The sequence below is a fragment of the Mesitornis unicolor genome, unplaced genomic scaffold, assembly GCF_000695765.1.
Source record: "Mesitornis unicolor isolate BGI_N332 unplaced genomic scaffold, ASM69576v1 scaffold4092, whole genome shotgun sequence".
NCBI lineage: Eukaryota > Metazoa > Chordata > Aves > Mesitornithiformes > Mesitornithidae > Mesitornis > Mesitornis unicolor.
In genome coordinates this window covers 6,454-19,127 of record NW_010169794.1, presented here as the reverse complement: position 1 = coordinate 19,127, position 12,674 = coordinate 6,454, and the positions used below count along the sequence as shown (strand labels likewise).

General features: G+C 41.0%; 1 protein-coding gene across 1 annotated transcript; it reads right to left on the bottom strand.

The window, feature by feature from the left end:
* Nucleotides 1-594: 594 nt before the first annotated feature.
* Nucleotides 595-12,096, bottom strand: AAGAB (alpha- and gamma-adaptin binding protein; the record flags this gene model as incomplete). Its single annotated transcript, XM_010179476.1, has 9 exons — nt 595-672; nt 1,144-1,193; nt 1,316-1,420; nt 1,901-1,994; nt 2,528-2,610; nt 7,597-7,674; nt 10,018-10,107; nt 10,879-10,975; nt 11,906-12,096. Coding segments are annotated over 9 exons (866 nt in total), but the record flags the coding sequence as incomplete, so codon positions are not given.
* Between the last annotated feature and the right edge of the window lie 578 nt (nt 12,097-12,674).

Here is a 12,674-nt window from a genome sequence, read left to right as displayed (position 1 = left end):
GACCACCTACTTCCAGATGCAAACAGGATTCAGAGCCCGCGGGCCGTTTTTAATAGCTCTGGCACTCAGCAGGATTAACCTTGCAGCCTTGGCACAGCATCCCACAACAGGGGACAACCCAGCAGCTTTCTCTTCATGGCTCATAGAAATCTGGTTTGTTTTAACTAGTAACTCAGCTATAAAGCTCCATAAAAACATCAAACAGGCCTACATCTAAACCGTGGAGTTTAGAATTAAGTAGTCGCTTAACAACCACCAGCCATATGTAGAAAGAGAACTGCTAGTAAATTTGTTTATTTAAACTTAACGGAGGAAACAATAAAAATGTTAATTTGAAAAATGCAGACTAATTATTATTTCCTCTAACTGCATGCATCGCCTTCCAGAATCCTCTGAGAGAGAACAAACGATCAGTCAGACAAAGCCACGCCAACCGTCAGGTGGTGGTGGATGTGTTACTTACGACAACGACGCGGGGAATCCTTTCACCAAAGAAAGCAACTAAAGCTAAATGGGGCTTTTCGCAATCAAGGCTCGTAGCAGGGAAAGCTCACTCTTGTGGGGTTGCTCTGTTGCTCACAGCGACACGAGAACTCAGTTTTCTTCATCCGAGGAGAGACCTTCGATTTCGTCTCTGTCTCCTCCGATTGCCATCCAGAACGCTTTGGCCACCTGAGGATGGAAAACAAGATGGGAAAGGGAGAAACATTCCCCTCAGATGACTGAAGATTTTGCATTTACCACCCCAAAAAGCCCCAGGAACTGAGCAGCAGCTAAATCTAGCAACCATCTGAGTACAATGCTAATCCTCTCTGAATATTACGGAATTTCAGCAGCACAGAGGCACTAATTTGGAATTCATGGAGGCAAATGGGATACAAAACTTGTGCTAATTAAGGTGTAATTAAATTTTGCTGGAGATCGAGGCTTTTCCACTGACTTAAGTGGAAGTGGGCTTATGTCCTCAGTGCCTGCAGGGCCTTCACTTCAGAAGTTTGGAAAGGGGAAAGCTTTTCTGGTGTTTCAGAACAGTGTGGTTTGTTCTTACTGCTCTTCACATAGGACCTCTACAAGAGAAGTAGCTGTGCCTTAGAAAGGAAAACCCCATTTGTAATCATTTCAATGCCAGTTTCAAAGCCTCACCTTTTCCGCGTGGAGTTTCCTCTGTTCATGGGGCAACGTTGCAGCTTTATCTGCGGAAAAGAACACGGCTCAGGTTGCCAAGCTTGGGAGCGAGCAGGGGAAGAAATGCCTCCTGCAGCTGTTTGCGGGCACACCTTCGAGTAACTGCAGGAGGTGCTCCCTGGTATGTTACCTTTCATTTCTTTCAGCTTTGAAAAGAGCCTCTCAAAGTTCTCCAGGTCGCCGTCTCTCGTGGTTAGGCTGGCTAACTCCTGAATGTCCATATCTAACATGGGATCTGAGAGAAATGCACGTGGGTTGGTTTAAAGTGAATTATTCTGGTTTGTCAGCAGTTGTGAAAGCTTTTCTGATAAAAACAGTGCTTTAACATCTGCAAATTCCATCCCCATAGGAGGGAAAGAAACGTTTAATTTGCTGGTTGTTCATACAGACAACTCATGGCATCATTACAGTGGTAATTAATTCTGATGCATTACATTGCAAGAGCGTTTCTGAGTTCATTTAATATTTAAGGTTTCTTGCTTATTATAAAATGATCTGCCTAGAACAGCCACAGAGTAAATTAAAGAGTAATGAGACCACAGCTACCAACACTCAACCTTTAGAAGGTCTCCATATACAACTTAGAGGAAAGTCCCATCTCCTGGCAGGGTTTTTATGCCACATTTTTAATTGAGAAGCAGCCGGTGGCTTTTTGGGACCATCCCAGCCAATGGTGCCTGCCCCAAAAAGTCTTCCAAGCAGTGAATGAGCTCACCTACGATGCTGTCAACCTGTGGGTTGTCCGTGCTTGCTCCATCTTCTCTGTCCTCTAAGTGGGGTTCATCTCTGTCTGCTGATGAGGGATTGGACTGTCAGGAGACAAACAGATACTGCAGCATCCAGTAACGCACCTAAAAAGCGCTGTCAGCAAATCAGGTGCCTCCTGTTTTGACTTCCAAAATGCACTCTTAAGCTGTTACCTACTGCAAAACCTGTACCACATGTATTAGGAAAAGCCACTGTACACAGGTACTACATGAAGCTTTTCCCTGATAAATTTGTTCTTATTTTTTTATCAAGTGATAGTTTTTGCGTTGCACAAAATACTGCTCTTGGATATTAATGGAAAACATCTTGAATGGAGCTTTTAATAATCTTTCCTTGGCTCCAGAGGTTTGTATGGGGTAAGCATTTCAGCATGAAGTCAGTGTGATCAACACCCAACAGCTCTGTACCAAGAACTTGTAAGAAAACTGCGGTTTTTCAGACTTCAAAATGTTTTCCAGGCTGTGAAGCATCTCTTGAGAAAGGAGGGGGAAAAAGAAAGCCCCCCCCACCACCACAGCACCAGGAAACAAGAAACAGTACGAGCAAAGAACAAGAACTAGGAATTACTGTTTACTTCTGCATCCCGGTTCTCTGCCGACCCGATGCTGCAGTTGGCACCTGCTAACGTGCTGAGAAGCCCAAAGCCCTGGGTCCTGTCTGAAAACAAACCAGAAAACACAGTATTATTACAGAGAGCTGTAAGTGACCAGGTGGGATAGAGAAGATTTCAGGGAAGACACACACGCACACACACAGAACCTTGTGAAACTGTCAGTGCACTTGAAAATGTATTTTAAGCAGAAATTTTTCATAAGATTTTTTAAAACTCTATTAGCAATATTTACTGCTAAATATTGCAAATAGGGAATAGATGTGTAAGCCACAAGAAATGTGAGCATTTGCTATTACTGATGTACGGTGGAGCAGCTCTCACCATCCATGGGAAGCAGCGCTGAGGCTGCGGTTAAACACAGGAAGTGCACCAAGTGCCTTTGCTCACACACAAATGGTCTGAATTGGCTGAGCACTGCAGTAACAGCCAAGGCAGTTTTTAGAGGTCTAATTCAGAAATCATGGGAGGACCCAGCCATCAAATCCAGTGTTTCTTCACACTGCAGGGTGCTTCGGGCTTTCCACATCTGCTACCCTACCCTGTATTTCAATGGCATTTTAGAACCCAACCTAAAAAAAATAGTTAATAAACTTTAAACAATCATCTTTTTTTCATCTAAGATACAGATACAGTATTTTTAAAACTCTATTTTTTTTAAATAATAATGTATCCATAACAGGTAATGTTATGGGTTGGAGTTTTTCTCAGCCATGTTTTCTGCTGGCCTGGCTCTGAGCAGTCAACGTTTGCAGTGACACTGGGGACTCAGGAGATTTTTCTGAAAATCGGAGTATTTAGTCACCTAAAAAAGAAGTAACTTATTGTACTGCAAACAGCCAGGAAACAATGACTGGTGCCAGAAGAAAGGTTAAGAAGATTACTTCTTGAAAAAAATGTGTTTTAAATTAATAATCCATTAATGACTAAGCTCCAGACTCAGATGTCGAGATGATGTCATTTTTATGCACTGTCCAAATTTCCTTGCTATTTATACAAAGCTTCATTTCAAAGAGGTAAATGTGTAACTAGAAGCATCGGCTATCTAGAAAACATGTAAACAAGTCTCCCTCAGAGAATTCCTAAGCCCTCATTTCCTGTTTAATTATCTTCTCTGGGTCCTGTCCTCCTCCCCTCGTGCTCCCCCACCCCTCAGCAGGTATTTGTTTGGCTCTGCTTTATAGGGTTTTTAACTGCTTTAACAGATCACTCGCCAAAGGTTTGGGAAGAAGTGATTCAGTGGAGCCGAAGGAGTCACCTTCAAAATGTTCAGTCGCAAGATGTGAAAGGCTGCGATGTCCGCCAGCCGAATTAACAGGCAATTGAGTGAGAAAAGATGGCCCAGAAACCCAAAAGCAGCTTCCCCGAGCTCCAGCAGGCTGAGCAAAGAGCTCTGAAAGTGCACAGCTCAACATTTAGCCAATTTCTGAGTCATCTGAAGATGGGACCTCGCAGTCCAGAATGTACTTGAGAGAGAACATCCCCGCGTTGGCAGAGGGGTGGGTGAAGTGACCTCATCGTGTAACCTCTCCTATCTCCTACAGTTCATCTTGTACACAAAAATGACAGTGGCTCCATCCCCCCAGCACCACACATACACATCCTCAGCCAGCATCACCCCAAAATGTTGTTCTAGTTAGAAAATGCTGGAGCCTTCAGCAGGGATCTCTGAAAAGCAGCTGTTTGTTTCTGGAGCCCTGGTTAGGGAGGTGGCAGACATAACACTTGGTTGCAGGCACACCCTTGAAAAAGCCTTCCTATAAACTCTTTTTATTGGATGTAAAAGTTATTTCAACTTCTGGGTGCAATTCAGGAAGTGGGTGATGCCTTACACAGCGTTTACAGCATCAAAGCCAACAATTATCTCACTCAACTCATTGTAGTAATCCGTGGCTCCATTATGATGAAGTCTTTATGGTTTCACAGGTAGCACTCATCAATATTTGTGGAGTGTTAGTGTGCTGTGCCCTGAGAATGGCTTCAAGATTCATATATGCTTGTCTGATAACAGAACGTTTTCCACTGCTTTCTCTGCTCTCCTTCCATAGGCTGACATGTGGTGATGCTGACTTCCATACAAAATTGGAATTGAAAAAGGTCAAATTTCACGCTTTGTTTCAATAACTAAGTTGAAATAGTTCCCCTAAATCAGGCTAAGTCTTTGTAAAGAGAGCCAGCCTAATGAGTGACCCCACTCTGGGTAACCAGCTTCAGCTGGGATCACTGAACAGGTATTTAAGCAGAAAATTGGCCCAGTACTTCCTTCTAGGAAGCAGGAAATTGGGTTTTTTTTTCTTTATCATCTAGGAGAACTAAGTTTGCTCTTGGAGGGACAGCTAAGGACAACAGCAGAGAGCTACCTTTGAGGGGAGAAGATGGTAGCTGAAGAACTACATGTGCTCTTCTGCACAAGGGGAAGAAAAAGAAGCACCTGATTTTTGGACTGAAAAGAGCTCTGAGACCTGGAGAACCAACAACTTGACAGCAGCTACAAAGGGAATTGCTCTCTGCAGGCTCTCAGGTAAAACTGCTTGGGTGCTGTCTCTTTAGTAGAGACAATATTGCTTAATTTACTCACAAAGCATGTGGTGTTACTGGATGTAAAAATACTTTTCATTCAACTATGCTATGTTTAGTATCTATGAATTGGTGTGAGAATGAATATGGTTCTCTACATGGTTAGAGAAAAGAATCAAAAGGTCATGAATCTTCTTCGTAGATGTGTGGAAAAAAGACCTACTTCACAACTTAAGAATAATTGTGCTTGGGTTTAAGACAAAACATCTTAAAATGATATGGGTTTAATGCTTGTACTTGAGAAAAGTTATTCCTGCTCTGTCTGTAAACTTAAATTCTCATACAAAGATAAAGCTGAAGTAAGGCAGTAACATTGGCTTTTTGGATGGCTACACCTAACGGTGCTATGAGCTTTTACTACTACACAAATACCTTAAAATCCTTCACATGAAGTATGACTGCGTGGTTTCTAAATGGCCAGGGGTTATAGGTAATTCTGTAGAAAAGCTCAAGTTTGATTTACGTGGCAGCCAGTTTCCAGGATCGGGAGGAAGTTGAAAACAAAAGATACGTTACAGGTTGTAAAAAGTTTTATTTTAAGCAAAATGAGCTCAATGATTTCCCTTTGAAGGCACAGTCAGGCTGCAACTTCCAAATATAGCACACTTCCTGAGGGGTTTGCAGTGCTGTGCATTGATGCTGTGTGGTTTCTGTACTGTGGAGATAGAAAACGTGGATTTTCAAGGAGCGTGACCTTTGCAGAACACACTAATGATGCACAGGAATTTCCCTCATGAAGAACATGTGACTAAGTTCTGTTCTGTGAAGTGGCATCTATCAAACGCAGGAAATATGCCGTTAAGAAAACCATTTTAGCACTAGAGAGATAACTTTACACCATCTCAAATGGCTACCTACTTCTCTACAAGGGTTACATGAAGTTAGAATCGACCTTAACCTCCTTCTGATGTGGTATGAGCAATACTCAAAAGGCTCCCTTAAACAAAATTAACAATATTGTCAGTTCAGTAGTTCTCATCTTGGTTCTACTGAGTCCCAGTAAGCACCTCGCAGTTACAGGAACAAGCAGAAGCCTCCCAGCACTTGAAATCATTGCACAGTTAAAAGATGTAGGAAGGAAGAAGCCTCAACAGTGGAAAATGGTACCCCAGGGAGCAGACAGGCACTGAAGGGTTGTCGGTGGGATAAGACACTGTGAGACAAGAAATGTAAGGCCAAGCACTCTGCAAGAGTTGGATCTTCCTAAGCTTCCTGCAACAGCTTGTGTTGTTAGAAAGGTAATTAAAGGTTTTCAAGAAAACGGAAGGATCTACACTTGCAGTAACTCTGGGCTAGCCACAGCATTTCCTTCTCTAATGAGTCTAATCCTAAAGTGATTTTTCCAAAATTCTACCTCTACCTCATAATCTGTTATCTGCAGGAAATTATCTGGGGTTGCCTGGCTTTTGTACTCTTAAAATAATTCTATGGTTTCCATGTACTCATGTGGGGTTTTCTGCAGGGAAGCCAGTCCTTCTTGCAATGCACTCAGTGCCTCATTTAACAGACATTTGACATCCTTCTTTGCCAAATCTCATCTCCAAGCTTGCTGGTCTCATCTGTTTCAAAAATTACTTTCAAAAAAATTATAACAAACTTGGAATTTAATACTTCTACACTAAACTATGTATCAGCTTTTAGACCAAGTTGATAATGACTACCTATTTGCTGCTAGAGTTTGATGAAACAAGCTTTCATTTTTCATTACAATTCAAAGAGTTAGGGGAATATTTTACTCATGTTATTGGTAGAGAGTGAATTAAAGTGATGATCTCCACAAAGGTGCTGGAGGGAGTGGAGCATCTCCTGCTGAGAAGCGGCTGAGGGAGCTGGGGCTCTTGAGCTTGGAGCAGAGGAGACTGAGGGGTGCCCTCATTCCTGGGGATCCATTGGGAAAGGGCAGTGTCAGGAGGAAGGAGCCAGGCTCTGCTCTGGGATGGCCAATGCCAGGACAAGGGGCAATGGTCCCAAGCTGGAGCACAGGAGGTTCAAGCTGAAGATGAGGCCAAACTTTGTGAGTGTGAGGGTTATGGAGCATGGCCCAGGCTGCCCAGAGAGGTTGTGGAGTCTCCTTGTGTGGAGACACCCAAAGCCCTGGCCGTGTTCCTGTGGGACTGCTCTGGTGATCCTGCTCTGGCAGGGGTTGCACTGGGGGAGCTTTCCAGGGCCCTTCCAACTCCTCACATTCTGGGATTTTGTGAAAGTACTGAGGGAACAGAAACAGATGCTGAAATGGGAATAAATCTCACCTGCTGCCTCTAAGCTTCTGTGTGCATCAAGGGACAATGAAAGCAATACCCAAAACCCTGCTATTGCATGGAAAAGGCTGAAGAGTGCTCTAGTTCTCTGTACTGGTGCAGTGGCAGCAGCACTGTCTCTGCTCAGTTTAAACTTTTGCTAAAAATACTAAGCCTGGCATTCTCCAGAATTCACAAAAGAGGAAGGTGTTACATAACTCATGACTACGTTGGACCACACGTTGGCATTCAGAGCTTGCACAATTCGTTTCACTCCGGTGGACTCTGGAAAGTCATCTAAATCAAAAGACACAGACATTACACTCCTAACAGACCAAAAACCATCACATGACTGAAAGTAAGGTGTGTGTAAATGCCTGTCCTATCTTTTCACATAAAAATTGATATAAATTACTTCTTTTGTTAGGAAACGCTGATTTCTTGCCTTTGCTTCATGAAAGGCCAAACAAATCTCAATCCCTCACTTGCTCTAGGCTTGCAGGTTCTGAGAACTGTGAGCTCTCAGCCTCTTGTAGAGGGATCTGAATTCTGAGTGGGGCTTTGTTAATTATTTAGCATGAGGCCTACATTGTTAAATTACATGTAACTAAATTTAATAGTAACAGTTTTTAAATTGCTGCTGAGAGCACGGAATCTTTTACCCCAAGATTTTTTAAATGTTGTATGGCATAAAAACAGATTATTAGAATTACTTTTCCTTCCATTACAAAGTAAAGAACTTCAGAAAACGGTTTAAAAAAGGTGTGATGTTTGTTAAAAACGAAAATGACCATTGTAAAGCTATCTCCACAACATCTGACTTCAAATGTTCCAGTAACCCTCTGAATTACGGTAAATAAAGGCTATAGAGAGCATTATTCGGACTTCAACTTATTTACTGCGTAGATCTGACACCCCTTTGTTTAAAGTCAGTTTTCCCATTTCCTCAGTTTAGTCAGCTTCCCATGTTTGTGCAGGTCTCACAAAGCAATAGGGGGGGAAAAAACCCAAACAACCCTTTGGACACAAAAACTGATCGCTTAAAAATCCAGCTCTTCTAGGATGACTCAGGGACAGGTGCAGTAATTGAAACTGCCTTTAAAAATAAATGTAAAGCTGTCTGTGACCCCTCAGATCAAATATTTTGCCCTCTATGTCACTGCTGTTTGGTTTTGTATCAGGGACATTATCAAGGCTCAGTTTAGAGTTCTTGTCCTTACTGCACAAACAACCGACTGGCAGTGCAGTCAGAGCAAGAGCTCCTGTTTATTTGTGATGAGCTGCCAGAAATGTCATCATTTTTAAACAGATATTGGCCCAGTATGTTTCTCACTATCCATTTTATCTTTTGTAAGTCATACAGCGTGTTTACAGCTGTAAATATGTTAGTCAGTGGAATACATTGCCTCCCATGCATGAGTAACAGTGAATCAATCAGAATCAATATTAAAAATCCAGTAAAGAACATACATCTTAATAATCCAAAGATTAACATCCTGAGTTGCTATTATTCCCATTACTTACTTTATTTAAATGGTAAATAGCTTGTTCTTTACAATTATTCAGTAGAAAAAAAGCTTGACTTTATGTTTTTAGTACTTCCTCTTAAAGCACTTCATAAGAAGACTCATAAGAGGTATCCACTTCTGATTTTTCTGGTTTCTGTAAATCAGAATTATGTTTATCCCTTCCTCCCTGACTAACAAAGTGCCAAAAATAAATGTATCTGTAAAGTCACGGGGGGCAGGGGGAAGGTGCCACCTTAGCTACTCAAGAGGCAATTTTTACCTATGCCTTTTAAAGGGGGAAAGGTAGGACTTCAGTTCTAGTATAGGCTTTTACACTAATTTTTTGTGGTCACGGCTATGTACTTGGTGAACCTGAAACAGAGCAAATGTTAGTGACTAATTCCACTCAAGCCTGGAAATGGAGTCAGTTATCTCATTTTGGCTCTATGGAGGTAAGATGTAAGCACTTCTTTATTGTATCACTGAAATGAGGAGATAAGACTGATGCTGATAAGGCTGTCAGGAAGTGCACAGTCACTTTTCAAAGGTGGAACATCACACGTCGCACTTCTGACTTGGCTTGGTAGGGTTTTTCAAGTTACAAACATACGGTCAATCAGTGATTTTGAAACTGGTTTATTTCCTGTGTAACAGAGTATCCTAAAATGTTTTTCACAATCTCCCCTTTTCGGCCTATTGTGTCACTGAATAATATTAATCTCCTTTTGGTATGTACACTTTTAAGTCTTTTTTTAAAAAGACAAAACTTTTCTGCCTTTGTGCATCTCTCTGGTTCTTGTTTTTCAGATTTATTTCCACAGTGGAATATAAATGCTTCTCATCTATCAATGCAGCCCTAGGATTAGTGCCAGAAAAAGGAGCAGATATTATTTTTATGTAGGTGCTACATAAACAGCAGCTGTATTTGGGAGGAGACAAATGGGATTTCTTGGAGGAAGTAACCTCCTCCTCCTCATGACCTTTTATAGCTGAGACTAAGCCTCACCAACTGGGAGCATTCCATGCTGTAATCATGTAGCACATAAATAAAGTCATGGCCCGTGCAATTGTTGAGAAGATATTTTGGTGTGCTTTTTCACTCTAACCGTTAAAACAGAAGTAGCAGTCCTACCATCTTCATCAGGCAGCTCCTCAGGGTTAAGTTCTACCAGTTCAAAGCCATGCTTGATGCACCATTCTTGAGCTTTCTGTCTGTTCACACCTGAAGTTGAGAAACAAAAATGCTTACTCACCATACACATTTGAGACTAATAGCAGCAGCTGAATCTTTAGCTACATTTTATTCCCTCAAAGTTGTTGGCTTATTCTGGATTGTATGGGCAAATAGTACATAGTAGCTGGTGTGGGTTCTCCATTTGCTTTGCATTTGACTCCAAAAACTGCAGTTAAACAAACTCCTCCTTTTAATTGTTTTTTTTCAAATACCATAAAATCAAATGGCTTTGCAGTGGGTACTCAAAAGGAAATGTAAGCAAAGTGCCACAGTGAATGAAAACTTCTATTAACTCTAGGTTTGAATCTGAATTAAGTTACAGGGACATATCTGCACCTCATAGCTTCTTGTTGTACTGCATATACTAATCTAGAACCAAAGCAGAGACACATTTAATGTCCAAATGGTGAAAAAAGATGAATGTACTTTCAGTTAAGCAACCAACAGTCACCCTCATTCTTTGCCAGAGAGGATCATACACATCCAATAATACAAATGCCTTTTTAGTTACCTTCCCATCCATGCTGGTACACCAGGAATGGGACACACAAAGCTCATTTTAAGCAAGCTTGTGAAATTCTGATTCAGTTTTGACTTCAACTAACTTAAGGCTTCTGTTCCTGGTCATGAGCATAACCTGGCTATTGTCAATCAAATCTCAAGCCCAGTCTTGCACAGATATTTTAAAAAACAATTGTATTGATTTAACTAGAAAATGAATTATTATGCAAGGTTAATAACTCTAGGTCAGGTTCATACCATTTTCAGATACTCTGTTGCAAACCAGGATCATGACTTCTGGTAACCACTCTTCTGTCAGGGGAAGCCATTCAGAGACACTGTCAAGTCCAGATTTCTACAGGGGAAAAAAATAAAAGTTATTTGGAATATATCCTCAAATACCTTTAGTTTTTAATCTAGTTTTAAATCATTAACACTGTAAAAATAAAAGCAATGAAGTAAGGAAATAGGCTAGGCTGTGTATCAGGTATGTTTAAGACACTTGTTCTAATCAGAGAAGTTGCCTTACACACTTCTGATTCTGGTGTTACCTTACAGATGAGTTAATCCTACTGCCATGGACCTCCCTTTCCTGTTTAATATTAAATTATGAAATCCTAGTGTAGGTTAGGAAAGATTTCTACTTAAGGCTGATCGTGAGCATTTCATTTTAAGCATATCTCAGGTGTAATGTGCAGTTATTCCACCTTCCACACTCAAGTGGCTGTTGCAGGGGCTAGTGAATTCCTCCCATTGCTCTGCTTTATTCTGAGCCAGCCCTGAGATGTCTGGTTAAAGGTATCTTTGCAGAATGTGTGGTGTAAACCCTTTCCCATCTGTGGTGAAAAACAGTTCCTTTTTTAGATATATTTTTTTTATCTCAGAATCTTTCTGGCTTTTGCCAAAGCACGGTTTTCACTGCTGCCAGCTTAGCAGAAACAATTTTGGGTAAAATGATAGCACCGAATCTTAGGTTTAGCTCCCTCGAGCAGCCTTTCTGAACTAGCAGCAGCCAGCAGTAAAGTTGGAGGTGGCAGGCTGGAGGAGGATTTGCTTAACTTAGTAGCATATGTGTATCCTAAAAACCTCTCTTCCAGCTGCAGTGTGATAGTAAAAGGGAAGGAAACTGCTTCCACTGACAGCAGGCATAATTTAACATTGATCCACTGACAATTAATAGAACAGCCTAAAAGGAATGGATGGCACAAGATGAAGAGACTATAATTTGTGGTTATTGCTGTGATAAGGCAACTATATCATAAAGATAAAGCAGTATTTTACTTACTGTTGTGCTGTCGAAGTACACAACAAATGCCTGCACAGATTCAGCGATATCTCCAGTAACAAGAAACGTGTTTGGTACTACACAGAGGTGTATATCTGCAGAATAATATTTATTATCTATTGTCCAGGGGTAAAAATTCACTCTCCCACTTGTAATCGCACCCACAGTAAGGTCATCTCTTCCTGTGATACCTGAATAAAAGGAAATGAATGAGACGGATGACAGAACCAGCATCAAGACAATAATTTGTCTCGAGAAGCTTGGTACAATGCCAATACAGAGCCATCTTCACTTAATATAATGAATATAACATACTTAAGGTCTTTAAAAATTCGAACTCAATTTGTTACTCTGTCCTAGAGTTTATTATTTAGCTTTGAAAATAGTTTATTTTCTAGCTTTCAAAATAAAATATGGTACAGAAGCTCTTCAGAAATTAAGCCTCTTTTCCTGGAAATGCCTTTTAAAGTGTTGGCATCTTACTCGCTATCTGTAAATAGGATGTGTGGAAACAATACCTAGACTTTATTACAGCAGCAACAAACCTTGCATGTTCATTCAGATGTAAAAAAACTGGTTGGCTGTGACCAAAACATGAAGGTAACTAATGAGAAAATAAACCAAGTTACTACAATTCAGTTGTAATTCCCATTAAATTCCATGTAGGAGTTCGACAATTAAAGTCCAAGGCAGTGCTTTGATAATACAACGTTAAACACTGCCCTTCATGTGCTGGTAGCAACCTCCACAGAACACTCATAGCGTGACA